Genomic DNA, 24,276 nt, shown 5'->3' on the forward strand with positions numbered 1-24,276 from the left:
CCTTCCTGGCCACAGCTGCTACTTGCTTATAACGCAAGAGCTGTAAGCCCAGGAAGACCCCCCAATTGTGCACCACTCTTGAATGGGGAAATGCGACCCCATCCAAGGTTGAAGTTGGAATATCCCCAGATCTGGGCAGTCCAAATACCCACAGCCTTGGGAGGGTTGAGTAGGAGATGGTTCCTCCCCATCCAAACCCACACAGCCCCCAGGCACTGGGACAGAACATCAACAGCCTCACTCAGCCAGAGTCAAAAGATCTAACTGGATATCATCAGCATACTGATGAAACCTAACACAAAACCAGAGGATGACCTCACTGAGTGGTTTTATGTAGATGTTAAAAAGGAGCGGAAAGAGAATAGAACCCTGTGGCACCCCACCAAGGAGGGGCCTAGGGGACAATCTCTCCCTGTCAACCAACATCAACTGGAACCAGCCCCAGAGAAAGAAGCAACCATAAAATGGTGCCCCAATTCCCAACCTACAGAGCCAGCTCAGGATTCTGTGGTTGACAGTATCAAAAGCTGGCGAGAGATCAAGGAACATAAAGATGAATGCACTATCACCATCCTGCTCTGCCACAGGTCATCAACAAGCACAACCAAAGCTGTCTCAGCACTAAATGCCGTCCTGGAACCTGTAATGGGTCTAGATCAGTGTTTCTCAACCTTGGTAACTTTACGTTGCGTGGACTTCAATTCCCAGAATTCCCCAGCCAGCATGGCTGGCTGGGGAATTCTGGGAGTTGAAGTCCACGCATCTTAAAGTTGCCAAGGTTGAGAAACACTGGTCTAGATAATCCATTTCCTCCAGGATTCTCATCAGCTGCAGACTGACCACCTTCTGAACAAACCTTCCCCAGAAAGGGAAGGATGTTATTTATTTATTTATATTTGTATGGCCACCCATCTCACAAGGGCATGACTCTGGCAGTGTACAACAAAGGCTGGAGAGTGGTCCATAGTTATTGAAGACCATTGGGTCCAAGGACAGCTTTTTGAGCCCCTGCACCACCCCCTCCATCAAAGCATGGACCCAACCACGGGTCACCTCCCTGGCCACTTTCACGACCCATGAGGCCCCAGATCCAGTAAACAGGTGGCTGAACTGACAGCACAGAGAGCCCTGTCCACTTCCTCAGAAGTCACTGGCTCACACTCATCCTAGATCACACCACCAGACCATACCCCAGGCATCTCAGCCTGCTCTGCCCAGTCAGAGTCCAGTCTGAGTGACTTTATCCACCAGACAGCTTGAATAATCTTCACAATGGCCCAGCAGATGCAATAAGGGCAGAGAAATATTGATGTTTTGCCACCCTTATCATCACAAGGTAATCCCTAATATGGTCCAGTCAGATTCACATCGAGTCTTCTTCCAATGGTGTTCCAGGCAACCCTTCTAGCATTTCACCGCCCGGAGCTGCTCGGTAAACCAAGGTGCACCCCAGGATTGCCACACAGGGATAGGCTGCATAGGAACGATATGATCCAAGGCCCCAGCCATCTTCCCATTCCAGGCAGCAACTAGGGCTTTGGCCAAACTGCCTAGCAGATCCTCAGGGAAAACCTCCGTCTCTCTCTGGAACTCCACTGGGTCCATCAATCACCTCAAACAGACCCTGTCTCTCTGCAGGGAGGGGTGACACCAGTGAGCTGAAAGGTAATAACAGCAGTGTATTCTGCCTTGGTAGGATTTCTACCGGAGTGTTTGGTCCAATTCTGGGCAATAAAGTTTAAAAAGACATTAACCCATTTGAAAAATATCAGAGGAGGCTTCCAAAATAAAATCCATAACTTTTGACATAGAAACAGAAATATTTTTTAAAACGTGAATCTTAATTGACTATGTTTTGCACTAACATAATTGATGTCTAAGTTTATGATTTCTAAGTAACATTTATATATGCAGAAATTCCAAAATTATATTTGGCACTGTGTATATTTTTTTACTCAAGCCAGCTAAATAAACATTCTAAATAGCCTTTGGAAGTTAGTGTTCTTAGGTTAAATTAAACCAAACATTTCTGCCCCCCACCCCACCACCACCACCAGTGGCTTAGCATCTACCTGTCTTCTTTAGAGCCTCTGTGGTCTCAGAGCCCATGGAAAATCATATTAACCCAGTGAGGAGCAAAAGTCCCCCCTCCACAATTATAAAAGGATGGCCTTTCCCAAATTGACTGCTGGAAAGCACTTTTAGAAAGAAGAGTTATGGGATATCTGTTCACAGGGACCTAATATTTATCCTAAAAAATACTGATATAACTATGTATAAACTATTGCAGGTAGTGACCAATCGTATGTGACCAGAATACATAAAACCATATAAAAAGCATATTTTTACATAGTTCTATAATCCTAGAATTAAGCATAAATCAGTGGAAACTGTAAGACATTTTGCCCCTCTTCTGGTGATATTATGGTTGGAGTCCAATAATATAAAACAAATAACATCATCCTCAGAACCAACAGAACTTTTGAGCAATTTAGTTATCAAGGTAGGGGCATCACTTGCTGTAGAAACAACACTGTAGGAACATGTAGGCTAAAGCTGGGGTTTCAAATGTTTTTGAAACCCCAACTGTAGCTTGTTAGTTGTTGTTGTTTTTTTTTAATCCTGCAATCTCATATCAAGAGACAAAGTTCTAAGTGATAGAAAATTGGCTGCATTCAAGTGACCTTTTGGTGGGTGGGGGGTCTTCGTCTTTCATGGAACCTAAAGTTTTCAGAGCCCTAAGATTCTGCGGAACATTCTGAAATACCCTGGGCTGGAGCCTTGGGTTCCTCCAGTATCGCAGAGGGCAAGATGTTAAAGTGGGCCAAAGACAGAGCTCCACAGTGGTTTGGACAGGTTAACAGTGAGTAGGACATGTGCTGGTGTGAGAGGCTCCCTGTTGATATCCCACCACTTAAGCTGTTCTGATCTACCATGGCTCTGGTTCTTAATAGCCCAATACCAACAGAATCTTCTATCTCCATCAGAGCCCGGTGGAGAGGATATTCTGATTTTATAAGTATAGATATTTTATGGTCTGGTACTTCAGAGTGGGAAGAACCAGCAACAAGCAAAGAACAGTTGTCTCTTCTGTTTTAACAAGGGCATAATCACAACCTAGCTTAATTTTTTTTCCCTTCAAAACTCTTTCATATGAATAAAAGTGCTAGCAGTGGGAGACTGTTTATTTTTTCAGGATGACCTGAGGTGCTTTGAGTACATGACTGAAAACAGCTATCCTAAACAACAGCCCATAATAAACACCACAAGGATTAAAGTGAGGATCTGCTCTGCTGGTTCTAACAAGAGAAAGGACAAAAGGGATAAAAAGAAAGAGCAAAAGCCAATATATTTTCACTGCGTTGCTTTATTTCACACATCTTTCTCATCCTGTTTAATTTACACATATTGCATTCACCCTTCAAACATTCTGACAATATATGTAATGTAAAAGTATCTCTATACACAATCACCCTCCTTTATTGAAATATAATTCACAAGAATATATATATTTTCAAAGTGTGTGGTCCCAACATTTGAATCTTGGCTATTCAAAGAAGCTGCCTGGGTAGTGAGTTTTTCAAACTTCTAAATGCACTACAGTCATGTTCCCTGTTAAAACAACATTCCCGGCAACCCCACTGCCTGCGCAAAGGCAACCAAAGGAGCACTGTACAAAAAGAGAAAACGCTCACTGAAGTGCACACATTGAGCTCCGAGGAGAGTTAACGGTTCTTGTTGCAGGCTCCTGGCTATAGTTTACAATATCCGCCTTCACTACGCTCTGTCGAGAGAGAGAGAAAAGAAAAATAGAAGAGGTCACAGCAAGCAAATCCAAAGGGGGGAAAAAAGCCTGTTCCAAAGTGCTAATAAAACATTTCACACTAATGACCCGCTATGCAATGTAGAGCACTGAAACAAGTCAGAATGAACGCATGCTGCAGCACTTTTCTCTCAGAAAATGTGCATAAAGATTCTGACAAAGAACCAAAACAAGAGCACCTTGAACACTTTTGTACGTAAGCAATGGTGACAGCACACACTAATTCTAAACACTGGCTTCTTGATTCCAATTGAGGGGACAATGGGTTCTAGCGCACAAAATTTGTCAGTTTCTCAACAGCTTTCTCCCTGAGTGTTTATGAATTTTGAACTTAGTCACCTAAAAAGTACTTATGAATAGTGAAAGATGCCTCAATCCTCTTGCCCTCAATTATAGATCTTTTGTTGTTGTTCTTCAGAAACTGTAGTACCAAAATGCTTCTCTTTTCTCCCATCAGTAAGATTCTGGCGTGAGGCTTCCTCTGGATTAAGGGCCAGGCCAAAAAGTTCTCACCTGCTTCGGGGCTTATGAAGCCTTCTTCCAAAAGTGATTTCCACAAGCCTCTTGTGAAGCTCCCTCTGAAACTTCAAAAGCAGGGCCTAAGCTTTCATGACCATACTATGGGAGTTTGCAAAGCCCCCAAGTTTATTCTACCTAAGTATTATTGAATTATGAATTCACTGGGATTTAAACACATCCAATACTGGAATCAAAGTACTAGCTAGCAAATCTACAGATCAGATTGGCACAGTCTTACAGTTTCTACTTCATGTGAATGAAACAGTAATAATAATTTGCAAAAGCAGAGTCTTTTTTACTATACTACCTGAACTATTGCACTGCACAGACTTTACTCTGAGAGTTGGCAGTGCTGTGCTGCTGATTATCTTCTTCAGGATATTTCACTAGTTCTGCCCTGACAACATGCTGCAGCAGGAGACAGTGCAAGGAGGTAAGTGAAAAAACAAAGAAAAAAACATAGATCAAATACTGGCAATGGAGAAACAATAAACACAAATGAATAGAAGCAACAGGCAAAAGTGATCGTGCAAAGGAATTAATGTCCTAGAGGATGGGAAGAATCTTTTAGGCGACTCTTTCCTCTGGAAAGGGGTGAGAAAGAGCCACCATACCCCTGATGCCAAAAACAGGAATTCTGATTGGAGCATTCAAAAACATACTAGATGCACTTCAAAGTCTTCATACAATTACAACTTCAGAAAAAGTTTAACTGATAAGCTTCCAGTGAATCAAATCCATTGATAAAATTAAGTTCAGGTGGGAAAGGAGGAAAACAGTAGGAAAACATAAAATAATGCTTGGTCCTCTTTCTCAGACTCAAATGATAATTTCAAATATGATTGTTCTAAGTTTTATAAGTGAGAGAGGGATATCTTGATCACCGCAGTGATATCTCAGTTGTATCTAATGTATTTCATTTTGAAACAATTACCAGCAAAAATGCAACCATGATCCCTAGAGACTTCTAAAAGTTACACTGTAATTCTAGGTATGACAGAAGGAAAATATCAACTTATTTGATATTTTAAATATCAACAATTGATTGATTTAAAATATCAACAATCAAAAATATCAATATCAAGGAAAGTAATCATGTTGATTTAAATTATAATTATTTCTAATTAATTTAAAATGCAAGTTTGATTAGCCTCAATTGCATTTCGTTTTTGCAAAGCTGCATCGCCTGTCTTTTGGAGCGCAGCTCTCAATATGCCTCGAGGCCCTCAACTCAAAAAAGTCAGAAGAAAACTATGTGCACAAGGAAACTGAAAATAGTTTTTGTTGTTGGTGATACAGAGGAAACAGCTGTACAAATCAACTTCTCCTAATTTGACTTTTCTCAAACAAGCCATAGAGCATTCTTGACCCACTTTGAGATTTAAAACATTTTAACTTGATACTTCAATGGCAAAGAAGTAGATCAAGGAGGAAAACAATAGAGTAAATGGGCTTAGAATAGCAGCTTTAAGGCAATATGTTTAATTGACTTCACTAGCCAATCCTGTGTTTCTGGTGTATGAAACATCAATACATATTTTAAAGACAATACAGTGGTACCTCGGGATACGAACTTAATCCGTTCCGTGACTCTGGGCGTATCCCGAGTTGGTCGTAACCTGGAGGAAATTTCCCAATAGGGTTCAATGTAAATCCGGTTAATCCGTTCGGCCCTCCGAATTTGGTCGCACCCCGAAGCAAATTTTCCCATAAGGTTCAATGTAATTACTGTTAATCCATTCTGGCGTCCGCAGACCACGCGTCAGGGGCGGGAAAACGGCCAGGCGTGGTGCGGCGCAGCAATGGCCGGGCGCGGCAACAGCTGGGCGCGGTGCGAAAACGGCTGGGTGTGGCGTGGCGCGGCGCGAAAACAGCCAGGCACGGCGCAGCGCGAAAACGGCCAGGCGCGGCGCAGCACGAAAACAGCTGGGCGCCGTGCGGTGCAGCGGAAAAATGGCCGCGGACCACCTGTCAGGGGTGGAAAAATGGCCACGGACATGTCAGGGCGGAAAAATGACTGTACCCTGAGGCGGAGTTCACACATCGAAGTAAATTTTTGCGGCCGGAGCTGGTCATAACCCGAAAAGTTCGTTAGTAGAGGCGTTCGTATCCCGAGGTACCACTGTATTTAAGCACATTCTTCAATTTGTTCACCCATTCAAAGTACATCAGTGGCAGAATGTGGAGTAAATGTCACCTGTTGGTGGAGATGGGCGGCATACTAGATAGAGAGAGAGAGAGAGCGTGCGCGCGCGCTAGAACAGTCTTGGAAAGTAGCTAACTAATAAACTAATAAAATTAATGCTAAAAGAAAAGTAATCTTTCACTTACTTCTCACAAATCAACTTTCAATTATCTTTTAGAAGAAAGATTAAATATTTAACTTAGAGTCATAGGGCTAGAAGGGGCCTTGGAATCCAAACCCCTGTCCAGCACAGGAATCCTCTGACCATCCTCTGTTCAATCTTTTCTTGAAAACTTCCAGTGATGGAACACCCACCACTTCAGGAGACCAGCTGTTCCACTGCTTGAGAGCTCTCACAGTCAGGAAGTTCCTCCTTATTTCAAGTTTGGTTCTCTCACTATAAAGTTTCCACCTGCTGGTGGAACACCTTAGGTGTTCTGGAGAATAAATCCACCCCTTCTTCTTTGTGACACCCCTTCACATATTGGGAGACTGCTCTCATGTCTCCCCCAGCCTTTTGTTCTTTAGGCTGAACACACCAAGTTCCTTTAACTGGTCTTTGTAGGATTTATCCTCCAAGTCCCTCACCATCTTTGCACTTTCCTCACTGCTCTTTCTAGTTCCTCAGCATCTTTTTTCTATTGTGGCAATCAGAACTGGACACAGGATTCCAGATGTGATCTGATCAGTGCAGCACAGAGAAGTACTATCACTTCCTGTGACCCTGACACTAAAACTTGAGAATTTAAACTAACTTCTATTTTCAGTTAAGGTTTTCCTTAACTTTCTCCCCGACTGTGCTAGAGCAATGAACCAAGTAATGGACTTAATTTCTGATTATCTAAATTATCCACTGAAACTAGAGCAATTTTAAAATTGTCAGCTTTGGCTAGATCAAGTTCTATCTATTTTTAAAATAAACAAATATTGGTACAAATTATTTGATTACATAAATATTCCTTGTTAAAGATAAACTCACTATATATTGTTCAAGATATGATCTAAAGGTAAAAGGCAAGGGATTAGAATCTGGGCAGCTTGACTTCCAACTGAGCAGCATAGTCTTATCATATCAGAGAGACAAGAATTATGCTCTCTGGCCTTTAGGTCTCCTGGTATTAGGACAAGCAGTTAAAGCCATGAAGAAGAGCATGTTATCTGCTGTGAATGTTGTTATCTAACCCTGAAGGATTTAATTTCTGAGCAGCTTGCTGGTTCTTGCAGCTGAGGATTTTTAGACTTTTTGGAGAAATTAATCATTCTTCAAAATGTTGTACACATTTGATAGTCTGTTCACCTATGTTTAAGCCATTGCATGGAAAAAGATCAAAACTATTTGGACTTTTCAGTTGAGTTTAATTAACAAAACACAAGCACTGACCTTTTAATGCAAAGGGCATTTATACTTATCTTAGGATTATTGCTAAGATTTTGTCCAAACCTCCAGTTTCTGTCACTTACCAGAAAGTGATCTGTACAGATATTGTACAGATGCAAGTATTAATGATTTGGGAGATTAATTACTTTTTTAAACTGTCAACAAACTATTATATATATTTAGGGCTTTTTATTATCACTGTTACTATATTTCAATTCTATCAATTTTATAGTGGACCTAATTCTGAAAATAAGGACAGGGAAAATTATGTAAAAATGCTGTATAAATTAATATATAAGTTAAGCATATAATCACCAACAATGCACAGGAGGAGTGGTAGAAAAATGAGAAATTCCTGTTTTCTATGTTAGTTTTTTTCTTTTGAATCCTAGGGAAATTCAAGATGGCACAGGGGAGGTTTGCTGATGAAAGGAGAAAGGTCTAAAATTTCACTGGGCATCCCCAAGCCTTTGGCCACACTAAAAATAGGAAGGAAGGAAAGGAAGGTCTTTGATGATCTGGCCAAAAGCCCACATAGCTGCAAATCCTATTTCACCCAGGAATCCAAATGGAATGAAGGCAACAGTCTTTTCCATTTTACATGCCCAGCAACTCTTTTCAGAACTAAGTAGCCTATGAATCTGAAGATTCCATATAAGCATGAGAGTACTAGTCACTAATGGTCTTCCCTGTCAGCAATTTGTCTAGCCTCTTTTAAAATTTGTATGAGTCAGTGCTATAAACTAATTCTCTTTTATGTGAAGGATCACCAAGTTATGTTTTAGTGAAGGTCTGAAACCTAGTGACTGTCAGCAATTCCTGATGAATATTACTGATGTTCAAAATATTCAGCTATATATTAGTGAATTTGGCTATTCACTATAAGGACTCCAGCATAGGGGAACATTTTGTGATTCTTTATCCCTGAAGTAATGATACAATGTGTACTTAGTCTTTCAACTGTGCAACAACAAAAATGCTGAACCTTTGAGTAATACACACACACACACACTAGTAAATAATTAGGCATATCACCTGTGATTGCTCTATTTCTGCTTTGTTTAATTTGACATCAAGGAGGTCAGCTGCAATTCTTTGAAAACACAGGAAGACCTATTTAAAAAAAATGAAAGGCTTAAATGATCAGAAACAGACATCCTAAAGGTATTTCGAACATAGCAAAAAATATCTTTTGAATGATAAACAGTGAGATATGATGAGGAAATTATCTAAGATATTTCTGAAATGCTTCTTTAGTCAATTTTATGTCAAATTTGTAAGAATATTTTCTTTCATAATTACTCAGTTATTTTGGAATAAATACTTATCTGAATTATAAATTGATATTTAATTCAGCCTCAGAATATTTGTTAAAAATAACTTTTGCACATTTTCTATACAAATGATGCACAGAAAAATTGGATACATGCATTGGTTACTTAAAAAACCCTGTAAAATATCAAGGAAGTTAGTTTTCAGCAAATCAGGACAACTTTACATTATTCATGGATCTACTTGTAAAGTGCTTGTGTCAGATTACTTGCTGTATTCGTTTATTAAATATAAAGTAGGGTTCTCTGTGCTGTTAGTTCGGCCACCTGTTTGTTGGACTCATCCCCCTCCCGGATCATTAAGGTGGAATGGAATGACAATAGTTCCAGTTGATATGAGTAAAAAAAGCAGCCAAAACAGGGCTCCACCAATCCCTATTCTCCCTTAATAATTCTGGGGAATGAATGATTATTCGGATGCTTTCCAGGTTTTAGTTGAGTAGAGATCTTTAAATTAATAATAATCAGATACAGAAGTATTGTAAGTGAAAGAAGGAAGGAAGGGGAAAAAACCCTGAAAGAACACATAGAAGAAACAATTTGACAGTAAAATACAATAATGGAAAATGGAAAAATAGTAAATTATATAGGGCCAGGTTAGGGGCCATATGAATCTTGAGGGGGGAGGGGCAACAGTATTTCAGAGGGCAGATGCCACAACAGAGAAGGCCCACTTCCTGGGACCCACCAGATGACACTGTTTAATTGATGGGACCCAGATCATGCTGACTCTGACAGATTGTGTAGAACGGGGGGGGGGGGGACTAACAAGGGGGTAGGCAGTCCTTCATGCCAGAAAGGGCTCATAGGTGATAACCAGCAATGTGAATTGTACCTGAGAAAGAAATTGCAAAGAGAATGAGAAGAGGCCCGCTGAAGAGTTAGAAAAACAGTTCAATTTCCTAGGCAGCTTCTCCCAAGCAGCAGTTAATCTTCAAAGACATCTAATTTTGCAGTAATAATGTTGTGGAAATTCTTTTGTTTTCATCAGTTTTGTCTATTCTTACCCATCACAATTGATAGGTTTGGAGCAAACATTTTATCTTCGAATCAAAATATGATATTAAAAAAAGATAAAATGAAGATCAATAGACTATAACTGTGCTAGCCTGATTCTGGCAATCTTTAAAAGTCTGGAGTTACAGTAGCACTATAAAATGATTGTTCTTTTAAAATTGCATGAATAAATGTGGTTTGGAAAATGCAGATATTGTAACCCATAGTGGGGGCCCCTTTCTATATATATACACACAAGCTATTATCAATCCAAAAATCTGTTTGCTTTGATAGCCAACACATCAATTGCAGAAGAAATCTTAAAAGGGTGCAAATAACAGTGAAACAAAGAAATAATTTTTAAAAATACTCAATTGTCACCTTTGGAGAAGTATATCGTTTTAAATATCTAAAATAAACAGCCCAATTTCAAGAGTCAATACTGAATATACAATATTTGTACCCAGCTCTTGAGATTCACAAAAAGGTACAATGAAATATTGCTAAAATAACATTATTCGTAATACTTACAGAATCACCTGTCTTTGCTGACACAAAATGGCTGCTAGAATGATTTTCCTGGCAAAATCGAAGATGTTTATCAACTTTTACTGTCCGTAGATGTTCCAAATCAACTAAAAAGAAAAGAAATAGTATAATGAAAACTTAACATAAGCATCTTTAAAACAGTGTTCCATTTTTTTATCAACAGTGGGTTGTACTTTATCCTAAAATGAGTCACGAAGAGTTGTTATCATCATCATCATTGCCATCCTCATCCGTCATCATTATCAGCTGGGACAATCTTCCATTATATACATAAACTGTAATCAACTGCTTTATTTATTCCTTTATGATGGAAACTGACCCATACAGCCACTAAGAAATAAGAAAAAAATCAATAGATACATTCCACCTTTCTATCTGACAGTAAGGTGGAAAGAGTAGCTCACCAAAAATAAAATTTTAACACAGAGAATAATTTTTCTGTGAATTGTCTCATAAAGGTTTTTGGTTAATTAAAGTTTTAGACTACAATGTCATGCACAATTATAAGGGAACAAATCCCACTGAAAATACATTTACTCTGCTGCTTACTAAAATGGAAGGATTAATCAGTTTTGCTCTTTCATCTACTCAGGCATTTTGAATAACTTGGAAGGTCAGAACCAAAAGGGAATTGTGAGGGAATCTTTTGTGTGAACCCAGGATAGTCAAACATTTCATTTATTATTTTTTAGATCATACTTTATAAATAGATATTTGCCGGATAAAAAAATTCTTGTGATCTGTAGACAACTGCCCTTTTATTGATCCTAAGCCTTTCCCTGTGTTTATCTTGGCTGCTTCTAAAATATGATAGTAACTAGTTAATGATACTGACATATATTTCATATGTTTATTTTCAAACTTTTTTGAAAAGCAATTCATTTTGAGAACTGGTAAGGGCTGGTGCCAAAAAGAAGAAGAGCAGAAGTTGTTCAAATCTTATCTCGATCATCACAAGAATTCACAATAACACAGGCTTTATTCACTCATGTCTCAAGCTCCATGCTACAAAATTCTAACCTTCTAGGTAACTCATATATACACATGTACCTAGTACTTAAATATTTGAAATATGTCACAATGAATACAATATTAATTGTATATAATTTTAATGTACAATGGGTTATCGTTTATTTATAACGTGCCCAACTCATGACTCTGGGTAATGTACACAATAGAAACAGCGCAATACAATCCAAATAGAGCGCAATAACTCAGAAATTAACGTACCAAACTCATTAATTAAATTCCCACAGCAGCACACACTTTCTAGCCCAACACTTGCGGTAAAAGCCAATTCTCCAAGGTCCATTTAAAGGATAGCAGAGTCTGCTCAACTCAAACCTTAGATCAATTTCCTACTGAAACACAACAGGATGCTTCACATTCAACAACCAACCATAGGTAGCGTTACAAGAGCAAGACTGTTCAAGTCTTAGGGCCGTGGGCTTCCTCCCTCCTTCCTGTAGTACTAAGGTCAAGATCAGCAATATCATTATCTATACATAACGTGCATGAAGTCAACTGCAGAACATGTAGCCTCTTTAGAAAGAATAAACAAATCTGCAGTAATATTTTGGTTAACTTCATATGTTACCACACAAAATCTGTTTTGTAAGTGATATCTGGCTGTTTATTTGACAAAAGGTAGGGTTCATAAAAATCATCTGAATGACCAGGAAGAAGCAACAACACAGGTAAAACTAACTTGCTAATGTCCTTTACCTACTTTACTTGGTCAGCCAAATGGCACAGGATTGAAGTAGCCCAACACATCCAATCTGAGCATTATGATCAGTGGGGAGGCCTGCCTGGGGTCGCACCGGTGGGTTTGGCTCACAGGGCAGAGAGTAGAATAGGCCCTTCTCAGGGGCAATGTTCCATCGACAGAACTCTCCCACAAACGATGTTCGAATCCTTCAGAAAACAACTGAGGACGTTCTTGTTCCCTGGGCACCAGACTGTCTTTATGCTGCTTCTGTTTTTTAAAATGAATGTTTATTTTTATGTGTATAATGCTTTTAAAGCATTGGTGGCTTTCTTGCCAGTTTTATTTAATACTGTTTTGATAACCGTTCTCTTGTAAACTGCTCTGGACTCCTCTGGGATAAAATAATCTGGTATTATGAAATTCAAATGTATTCCCAACATTTTCACATTGTGCCATTATGTACCAACTGAGGATAGAGAAGTGTTTCTGAAGAACAACACTGAAACTGAAACTCAATGGAACTTATATATGGGTTGTATTGCGCCCGTTCCAGTATCTTCAAATTGAATCCTAAAGCGAAGGGGAAACTATACTGAACAGTTCTCTTTGTACAGCATTCCAAGGCCCATAAGGGCAATGCTGTCAAATTCTAAGGCAAGAACATTTGTAAGGGTTTAAGGACAACCAAGTTCTTTTCCAAGTTCAACACAGGAAAAAACCCTTTGAGTGATTTTCTGAGGAAGGGACCCTGACTTGTGAAAACCTGTACATTTACAAATCTAGTAAGTCAGAATAGTAGTGTCATTTGATTATCAACTGGAAAAAGTCACATAAAAATGCTTTATTTAAACTGATAGGGGTATTTAATTTGTAGATTCTGGAAAGTCAATCTGAGGGATCTGAGGTCTCACTAGATTCCACAGTCCATTTATATGGTATACCTAACTATGTGAGACATTTTAGCTTTTACTACAAAGGGACTAAAATACTAATGGCTAAGGGACTGGCGCAGAATGTATGTGGAAAAACTGCTAGAACTGTTATTTTCTAATTTATGTTTATTGGCTAATTTTACCATGAAGGCTGATTTCCAGCTGATGCCTTAACTTGGAAATCATTGCTAATTATACTTCATTATCACTACTATGGTCCATATCCAAGCAAATGATGATGATAAAGCTTTATCTAGAAGGGCTTTTAAGTAAAATATACTGTATATTCTAACACGGCCCCAGAGAGGAAAAAGTAATGTTCAAACATTATTCAGGTAAAGCAGTTCCTTATTAATGATCTTCTTGACAAAGAGGTAGGTTTGTGGTATGGAAGTAGAGGAGTTTGGGAAATTATAGCACATCTCTTCATTGTGAGGTGGAAGACAAATGGGCTACTGCAAAAAAAGGAGTGACTGCTATTTACCATACTATATACTTCCAACTGGAAGCCTCATCTGTATAATATGCAGATTAATTGTTAATCAGGCAGGTCAGTTGTGGGCTAGGAAAGGGCCAACTAACCCTCCCTGCTAATTTTCTACTCTAAGTCACAACTTGCAAAATTGAAATAGAAAACTGGGTTTGATTTTTCTCACATACAGTATATATTTGGACCTTCAAAAGTTAGAATATAATTTTATTGTCTTGTCTGGGTATCCCAGTGTTAATCAGAAATTACACCTCTCCTACCCTGTGGGAAAAGAGAAAGGCCTACCCCTTCAGACTGATGTCCCACTTTAACAGTCATCCCTTGGCTGGTAGTGGAAAACTTCATTGCTGTGGTTTTCCAATGGATGAAGCTTTGAACCTTCTGGGTAAAAAGCTCTACCTGTTTTAGGATACAGAGAAATTTTGTCAACTGGCACATTTCTTTTCCCTCCAGCTGACTGCAAGGGAGGGAGTGCAAACCATGGAACTTAGAAAGGCGTGCTCCACCCTCATGGACTCTACACTGCAGCTCTATGGAACTGCTCTGCTCCTCACAGTAAGAAAACTAGGGCTGCAATCCAATGCACATTTTTCTGGATGCACAATGGGTAAACATTATGTATTTTTATTAAATGAATTTATTGTTAAGAAACATATGAAAGGGGTATAAAATCACAATACATCGCTGCAGCAAGAACTTGCCCGCTGCTATAAAGAAAATGCAAGTGGTATAGTGGAGAAGGTGTTGGACTGGCACCAGTGAGGCCCAGGTTCAAATCCACCCTTAACCACAGAAGCTCCCTGGGTGACTTTAATCCAGTCACTTTCTCTCAGCCCAACCTGCCTCAAGCATTGTTGTTGTGGCAAAAAATAGGAGGAGGGAACTCTATGTATACTCCTGCTGGATGAAAGGCAAGATCTTTCATTTTTAGTCTTATAAATAAAACAAATATAAATAAAATAAAATAAAATAAAATAAAAGTCTTATAAATAAAACAAATGAATACACTTTGAAGAAATGTATTTAATGTATATTTAATCTTGTTCAACCAAATGTTCATGATTCATCAAGTACGCTTTTCAGAGATCAAGTCTTGGATTTTGTTATTTTCTCATTTTCTAGCTGCCATTCAGCAGTAAAAACCTTCATCCAAAGACCATATCTATGGCTATGCAAGTTACCACAACTGATCAAATTCAACAGCTACAGTACTAAACATTTTCAAAGGTTGCATTGTATTTCAGAATCCACTCTTCCTTTTCTTATGGAGTGAATAAAAAGATGGGCTGCATATGTACCAATTTGGTTCTGCAATTACCTTAAAGCACTGAGCACTTTTACACATACAAAAGCAGGGTGGGGGGTCTGTGTGAAACAAAGGTCACATACTTTCAAGCTATATACAGTTTCTACAATTTAACCTATTGCATCCCTAACACTCTATTATTAAGTCAAACAGAGCAATACCACAGAGACAGAATATGAATTGCCACTCTATATAGAACAGAGTAACCCACTGCTTCGACAGAAATGAAATGTACATGCAGACAAGAAGCATGAGACTTCTGTGCACTGACTGGATAGTAAGGAGTAATTCAGTTAAATTCATAAGCCAGCCATTGGCAGGTAAAATAAAGAAAAAAATAAAAACAGATGAAATTCAAGAGGAGTTGTAAATTTTTCTTTTGCCAAATTTTAAGATGCTGTTTAACAACTCCATGAATCAAACTTCTTAGGATCATTACAAGATTCAATTTTGGTTAAAGAAAAATACAGGGGAAGTGGTTGCAAAAGTGATTTCAGAAACAGAACTGTAATTAGACGTTTAACAGTTTATGACCAAAATTCATCCACCCAAGCATTCCTGTATTTCTTCCTACAAGTGAAAAAAAAATTATGTCCTGCTGGACCTAGGCCCATGGGTGCAAGCCCCTAACACATTATATTCAGTGCTCGGGATCTATTTTTCAGAACACTTAATGTCCATTACAACCAACCGATGTTGCTACTAGTACTACTACCACTGTAAATTTAATGGCCATTTTGCAAAAGGGGAAGAGGGCCATCATTAGGGATCTAAAGAATTTAATTCACCCCTCTCACTTTGTTCAAAAGCCCTGGAAACTAATCCTGCTTCATGGCAATTAAGGTAAAAAAAGTCTTCTCACTGAATTTATTCCCCAATTACTTGAGGAAAGAAGAAATGTTTCCATCTTCCTAACATGAATCATCTTTTTTTAATTTATATTTATTAAGAATTTCCATATACTAAAAGACGAATCAAAAGAAAAGAAAAACAAAAAAGAGCAAGCAGAGAAAAAGAAAAAAGAAAAGAGTCCATGTAAGGTTTCCAGTCTTTTTTTTTTTTTTTTAATGTTCTCTGACCAACAGGTCAGTTTTGCCATTTCTGCAAATTCTGAGATTTTCACAATTCATTCCTCCACTGTGGGAATTTCATTATTCTTCCATTGTTGAGCATACAATAACCTTCCTGCAGTTACCATATACAATATCAACCTACCACAAATCTTTTCTAATTCAATGTTGATAAGTCCCAATAAAAAGAGTTCTGGTATCTTAGCAATATTAATATTTAAGATCCTTTGCATAATTGTATGAATTTGTATCCAAAATTTCTTAGCTTTCTCACATGCATGATAAAATGTCCCCTCATGCTTTTCGCATTTCCGACACTGGTTTGAAACACGTTTATACATTTTTGATAATTTCTCTGGTATCATATACCAAATATACATCATTTTATAAAAAAATTCTCTTAAATTATGATAGAGTGTAAATTTAATACCAGTTACCTACATTCTGTCCTAAGTGTCCATCCCTGTTTTTATTATTTATTTATTCTGTTTGTATAGGTCTCCATTTATAACAAGTGTATCTGAGCGGCCAACATTCATTCATTCATTCATTCATTCATTCATTCATTCATTCATTCATTCATTCATTTTTCGAATTTAGACACCGCCGATCTCACAAGGAAGTGACTCATAAAATCAATTAGACCAATTAAAAAAACAATACAAAAAGAAAAATTAAATACATATAGCAGCCAAGAAATATAATCCATGGATGTTAGAATAACCAGGAAACGGGGCCCTTCACATACTTGGGACCCCAGGCCCATAATCAGGTCTTCAAGGCCTTACGAAAGGCCAACAGGGTTGGGTCCATCCTAATCTCAGGAGGGAGGATATATCCAAAATTAGTTGCCCATTTTATCATGCAATCTTTAATCTGTTCTTCTGTTTCAAATCTTAATAAAAGTTTATACATTTTTGCTATTACATGTTCATCATTTGTACATAATTCAATTTCAAATGCCATTTTGTATTTTTCAATTCCAATTGTCTTTTTATCTATATTAAATATTTCTTTTAACTGTGCATTTGAAACCATTGAAAACTATGTTCTCTTAAGAGCCTTTGCTGATGACCTAGTCATTACTTTAGAAAACCCACTGGAGGGGGTCCAATCGTTAATGCAAAAATTGAGAGACTTTGGGTCGCTAACAGGTTCAAAGTAAACATACAAAAAACAATGGTTTTAACTAAAAATATGGATTTTCATCAACAGAAGAAACTGAATGAACTAACTGGATTTACAATAGAGAAAAAAATAAAATACCTGGGAGTATATTTGACATCTAAGAATGCTGGTTTATTTCAGAATAATTATGTTCCACTCTGGACAGATATTAAAAAAGATTTAGACCGATGGGAAAAGTTACAATTGTCATTATTAGGAAGAATGTCGGTGATTAAAATGAATATTTTGCCGCGAATCTTATAAATTTTCCAGACAATTCCAATATTGACTTCAGAAGCACCCTTTAAACAATGGCAACGTGACATTTCTAAGTTTATATGGCAAGGGAAAAAACCAAGAATAAAATATAAAGTTTTGCAAGATGTGAAAGAAAGAGGTGGTTTGGGTCTTCCTGATTTGAAATTGTATTATGTAGCTTGCTGTTTAGTATGGCTTAAAGAATGGATTACTTTGAGAAATGAAAAACTATTAAATTTGGAAGGTTATAATTTGAGATTTGGATGGCACAGGTATTTGTGGTTTGATAAAGTCAAAGTTAATGTGGATTTTAAAAACCACTATATTGGAAGATCTTTATTAAAAGTTTGGACTAAATGCAGACCACTTTTATGCCCTAAGATGCCAATGTGGACTTCTATACAAGAAGCATTTTATAGAACTGAAACAAGAGATAAAAATAAATGGATGAGATATAAAGACTTATTAGAAAAAGAACAAGGAGAATATAAAATCAAATCAAAAGAGCAATTGGTTTTAGAAGGACATACTTTTCAATGGCTTTCTTATATGCAATATAAAGAAAAATTCAAAATTGATAGAAAAGAATTTGGATTTGAACAGAATAAATCGGAATTTGAAATTCAACTATGTGAAACAGATGAGCACTTAATAGCAAAAATGTATAAATTATTGTTGAGAGAAGAAATGGTTGAAGAACAAGTTAAAGAATGCATGATTAAATGGGCAAAAAATATTGGACATAATATACATATGCAGCAATAGGAAATATGTGGTCTAAAGGATTAAAATTTACTTTATGTTATAATTTCAAAGAAAACTTTTATAAAATGTTGTATCGATGGTATATGACACCCCAAAGATTATCAAAGATGTATGGGACAATTTCCAACATTTGTTGGAAATGTAACCAACAAGAAGGGTTGTTCTACCATATGTGGTGGATATGTAAAATTGCAAATAAATTTTGGACTCAAATACAATCTTTGATGCAGAGCATACTACAAATACAGGTTCCATTTAAACCAGAACTATTCCTGTTGGGGATAATGGACTTTCAAATCGGAAAGCATCTTATCAGAATTAATACATGATTACCGCAGCAAGACTTTTGTATGCACAATTTTGGAAAACCCAGACACTACCAACAATACAAGAATGGTTGCTAAAACTGATGGAAATGGCAGAAAATGATAAACTGACTTGTTTATTAAAAGAAAAATCAAATAATTATTACCTTAAAGAATGGAAACCGTTGATGGACTATTTGCAAAATGCAGGAGGGGTGAAGCTTACATGGGGATTTGAAGATTAGATTATAAATATAATGGGATATATTTTGACAAAGAATTATTCCTATTTAATGCATTAAAAACTAGCACCTATGACACTCTTACTATTCTCAAGACCAGAGATAGATTGGAAGCTATCTATTTTTCATGCCTTTCTTCTTTTCCTTTACTTTATCTCACATTTTCTTTTCCTTTTCCTTATAATTTGTATTTTTCATTTTCTTTTTCATTTCTAACTTTTAACTTTGTAATTCTAAAATTTCAATAAAATATTATTATAAAAAGAAAACTACAGTGGGGCAAAAAAGTATTTAGTCAGCCACCAATTGTGCAAATTCTCCCACTTAAAAAGATGAGAGAGGCCTGTAATTTTCATCATAGGTATACCTCAACTATGAGAGATAAAATGGGGGAAAAAATCCAGAAAATCACATTGTCTGATTTTTAAAGAATTTATTTGCAAATCATGGTGGAAAATAAGTATTTGGTCAATATCAAAAGTTCATCTCAATACTTTGTTATATATCCTTTGTTGGCAATGACAGAGGTCAAACGTTGTCTGTAAGTCTTCACAAGGTTTTCACACACTGTTGCTGGTATTTTGGCCCATTCCTCCATGCAGATCTCCTCTAGAGCAGTGATGTTTTGGGGCTGTCGCTGGGCAACACGGACTTTCAACTCCCTCCAAAGGTTTTCCATGGGGTTGAGATCTGGAGACTGGCTAGGCCACTCCAGGACCTTGAAATGCTTCTTACGAAGCCACTCCTTCGTTGCCCGGGCGGTGTGTTTGGGATCATTGTCATGCTGAAAGACCCAGCCACGTTTCATCTTCAATGCCCTTGCTGATGGAAGGAGGTGTTCACTCAAAATCTCACAATACATGGCCCCATTCATTCTTTCCTTTACACGGATCAGTCGTCCTGGTCCCTTTGCAGAAAAACAGCCCCAAAGCATGATGTTCCCACCCCCATGCTTCACAGTAGGTATGGTGTTCTTTGGATGCAACTCAGCATTCTCTCTCCTCCAAACACGACAAGTTGAGTTTAGACCAAAACATTCTACTTTGGTTTCATCTGACCATATGACATTCTCCCAATCCTCTTCTGGATCATCCAAATGCTCTCTAGCAAACTTCAGACAGGTCCCGACATGTACTGGCTTAAGCAGGGGGACACATCTGGCACTGCAGGATTTGAGTCCCTGGCAGCATAGTGTGTTACTGATGGTAGCCTTTGTTACTTTGGTCCCAGCTCTCTGCAGGTTATTCACTAGGTTCCCCCGTGTGGTTCTGGGATTTTTGCTCACCATTCTTGTGATCATTTTGACCCCACGGGGTGAGATCTTGCATGGAGCCCCAGATCGAGGGAGATTATCAGTGGTCTTGTATGTCTTCCATTTTCTAATTATTGCTCCCACAGTTGATTTCTTCACACCAAGCTGCTTGCCTATTGCAGATTCAGTCTTCCCAGCCTGGTGCAGGTCTACCATTTTGTTTCTGGTGTCCTTCAACAGCTCTTTGGTCTTGGCCATAATGGAGTTCGGAGTGTGACTGTTTGAGGTTGTGGACAGGTGTCTTTTATACTGATAACAAGGTCAAACAGGTGCCATTACTACAGGTAACGAGTGGAGGACAGAGGAGCCTCTTAAAGAAGTAGTTACAGGTCTGTGAGAGCCAGACATCTTGCTTGTTTGTAGGTGACCAAATACTTATTTTCCACCATGATTTGCAAATAAATTCTTTAAAAATCAGACAATGTGATTTTCTGGATTTTTTCCCCCATTTTGTCTCTCATAGTTGAGGTATACCTATGATGAAAATTACAGGCCTCTCATCTTTTTAAGTGGGAGAACGTGCACAATTGGTGGCTGACTAAATACTTTTTTGCCCCACTGTATGTTCTCTTGGCTTAGTTTTCATTTCTCCTTCATCCTATATTAACAAGTCTTGGTATGTTAACCTTAACCTGAATCTTTTCAATAAGAGCTGATCTGTCTTCTGTCAACAAATGTCGGAAGGAATGTTTTTATCCAATTTCACCAACAATGAAAAAGAGTAAGTTCATCAACCTGTGCCTGAATGGTTCATGGAAAATCCTAAATAACTGCCTTTCCTCAAAAAGAGTATCCTTCTACCAGTGAGTGGCTAGCATTATTTTCAAACTTCAGTATGACAGATATGGTAGAGATTTCTTAATTCAGAGGAACTAGATTCTCCACTAACACTAACTTGACACCCATTTCCAACTCCACCTGGGCCATCTTTCATGGCATTGCATTTTGTGATGATAGACAAATTCTTGATATTTTAGTGATAAACCAAACAACATAATAATTCTTGGAAGGAGAGATGATAATGTTTTCATTACTCTCTCTCCCTCTATAATTGTTTATGCTTAGCATTTGTACAACCTACAAACTCTCCTTAAAAGCCAGGATTCTCATCTGCTTAACATCAAGAACATTAACCACAGATAGAGCAAAGTCTGCTGGTGGAAAAACATGTATATAGCAGCATCATGCTGTTCGTTTACAATAAAAGAATATAGGAGGGAGGGAGGGAGATCAACGGGACACTTCTGAAAATTACATACAGAAATGTTCTTGAGACAGGTCAGACTAAAAGATATGCTGGCATAGGTGGTCTTCATTTAGTGACCACTTGTTCGGTGACCGTTTGAACTTGCATTGTGCTGAACAAGGGGGACTTATGACCAGACCTCATACTGGTCGTACCAGCCGATTCAGTATCCTGCAATCACGTGATCATGATTTGCAACCTTCCCTGCTGGCTTCCCACAAGCAAAGTCAATGGGGAAGCTGGAAGGAAGTTGGAAGTCAGTCACATGAGGACTTAACAACCAGCGTGGTCCTCACTTAACAACCAGCATGGTCCTCCTTTAATGACCACAATCAGGACTGCTGGAAGTGCCATCGCTAAGCAATGCAGTTATGTGTTTTTTTAACTTACAACCACTCACTTAATGATGGAGTTTCTGGTCCCAATTAGTGTTGTTAAATGAGGACTACCTGTAATGAGCACATCTTACAGAATAAACTTACATATAGTTGACATATACCCAAGGACCTTTACCCAACAGTTAATATAAAGTATACAGAAAACAGTCTCATTCTTATGCTCTCCTTCCTGTAGCTTTTTCACAATGTGTTATCTATTTGCATACTGCTAAACTAAATCTCCACTTGATTAGAATTGCACTGCATGAAATAAAGAGTAGATTAGTTTGTAAACCCTGCATCCTCCATCTGTCCTTGTAGCCTAGCTCCCATACCTGGTGTTCTTAATTCTAAGCCTCAACTGCAAAGAGAAAGATGCAGAGAGAAGATGATAATGTGAGAGCAGGAAGGAAATTCTAATCAGACTTTAAATAGCATTTCAAAATAACCATTGTCCCAGTGAAAGGAAGTAAAAGGCCTGAAACAAGAACAAAACAGTGACAGAGATATACTGAAAAAGGCAGCCCTAAATGTTATGATGCAGGTTCCTGGTAAGTGACCCAGGCCTCACGAGCCTTCTCTTTCCTTTGAAAATTTTAATTTGTCTACATCATCAGAATGAACAGAAGTGCCAAATCATTAGCATCACTTTTTTCAATCTTTTGATAATGCTGCAATTTGGCTAAATGAAATTTATTTTATATATTCACAATATTAGCATGCAGTCTCTGGGGAGGGTACAACAGAGGAAAAACAAAACCAACAAAACAACATAACCAAAAAGGCAATCATAATGCAGTTATACCTAGCTACTGTAATCACCCACAGTCAGTCATGTCCAACGATATGGTGGAATATGATGGCATTAGGGAATAAGACGTTCTTGCAAAATGGAAGGAAGGATGGGGCCAAATTTACTTCCAGGAGAAGTATATTATAGGGCATGGGGGCTACTTCTGAAAAGACTGCTGCCTGGCCTACTCCCAGTGTACCTCTTAAGGAGGGGAATTCTCAACAGGCTTTCTCTAGATACTTGGCCTGGACATGCAAGTTCAATGTTGGTGTTAAATTTGTATGAATCAGCAATATGTTACTGACTCACACTTAGCTTGCTACTTGTCACAGATTTTCAGTTCTCTTTAGCAGTTCTATTGTAGTAATATATCTCTACCATATATCTTGGATATGGTTGCTTGTAAAAGTTAATACATTCTCCTTTGTCTTTCCTTTGAGGATTTCTAACTTTCAGAGAGGAATTGATAGACCCTTCTTTAGTCTGGTAGATCTAGCAATTTGTTTATCTTGTTTAATTAGGTGTTTTGATATGCAGAAGTCTTTTGTGACATTTTTGGAACAATGGTATATAAATATTATTTTTAAATTCAAATAAAGTATGGTACACTTTCTAACAAATAATTTATCAAAGTTTTAAGGGAACTGATCATTTGCAATTTACAACTAAGATTTATTTAGCCACCTCTCAATGATTATTTTTATTATTTGCATGCTGTCTATTCCCAAAGGTTCAAGAGATATTGCATACATCAAGAGATATTGCATACAGTACTACATTAAACCAAAAGCTTTCTGTTCTTACAAAAGGCTGTCATTTAATCAAGAACTATAACTATTTTACTGTTACCTCATTAAAAACCCTTTTAGCTTATTTTTCTATAAATAAAACCTTTCAATCATACAAAAAACATGCCCCATCTTCTCTCACCCAGTAAGAATGTCTATTTTTTTCTGTTTATGCTTCCTAAAACAGAAAACACTTTATGCAGCTCTTGTGCTCAGAGCACTTTCAACTTACATGTAAATTTTATCAATCAATCAATCAGTCAGTCAGTCAGTCAATCAAGTTTCCTTTAATCAAATACCAGCTCTAGCTTTGCTGCTGAATGAACAATATCCTATCTATACACAATTATATACAAGTAGTTATTAAATACATAAAATCTATATAAAACATTTTGAGAAGCAAAACAGTCTTTTGCAAAGCATTTGCAGCTGTTCATCTAAGCTATACTGTACAAAGTTACATAACATAAAAATGAGCTACTAATATTAGGTCATACCAATTTGATAAGCAAAGCCCTTATGAATAATTGAGTTACATTAGCTTAATACATGCGCATGCATGCACACACACACACACACACCTACATACACGCATATATAATCCCTATAAAAATACACTGTTGGCCAGTACATGAGCACAGCTCAGAAGAGCACTGGGAACAACACCAGAGGCTCATACAGTTGCATGAGACTCAAGGTCTAGACAGACCAATCTGAGCACAGCCTGGATTGA

The 24,276-nt window shown here is 37.8% G+C and overlaps 1 protein-coding gene across 2 annotated transcripts in view; it reads right to left on the reverse strand.

Moving 5' to 3' along the window:
* Window positions 1-3,349: 3,349 nt before the first annotated feature.
* RAB28 (RAB28, member RAS oncogene family) overlaps window positions 3,350-24,276 on the reverse strand; it is a 64,546-nt gene continuing 43,619 nt past the window's right edge. Inside the window, exons 5-8 of one of the 2 annotated variants that reach the window (XM_088131374.1) lie at window positions 10,764-10,867; window positions 8,941-9,018; window positions 4,650-4,750; window positions 3,350-3,784 (exon numbers count right to left, since the gene is read on the reverse strand). In XM_088131374.1, the coding sequence (XP_087987500.1) occupies window positions 4,655-4,750; window positions 8,941-9,018; window positions 10,764-10,867 (278 nt within the window). In that variant the 3' untranslated portion in view covers window positions 3,350-3,784; window positions 4,650-4,654. The remainder of the gene's footprint in view (window positions 3,785-4,649; window positions 4,751-8,940; window positions 9,019-10,763; window positions 10,868-24,276) is intronic. The other variant, XM_088131375.1, reaches the window with a different exon arrangement.

The sequence above is a fragment of the Python bivittatus genome, unplaced genomic scaffold (assembly GCF_059951505.1).
Source record: "Python bivittatus isolate LINGU-HERP-01145 unplaced genomic scaffold, Pbiv_v1 ctg000960_np1212, whole genome shotgun sequence".
Taxonomy (NCBI): Eukaryota; Metazoa; Chordata; class Lepidosauria; order Squamata; family Pythonidae; genus Python; species Python bivittatus.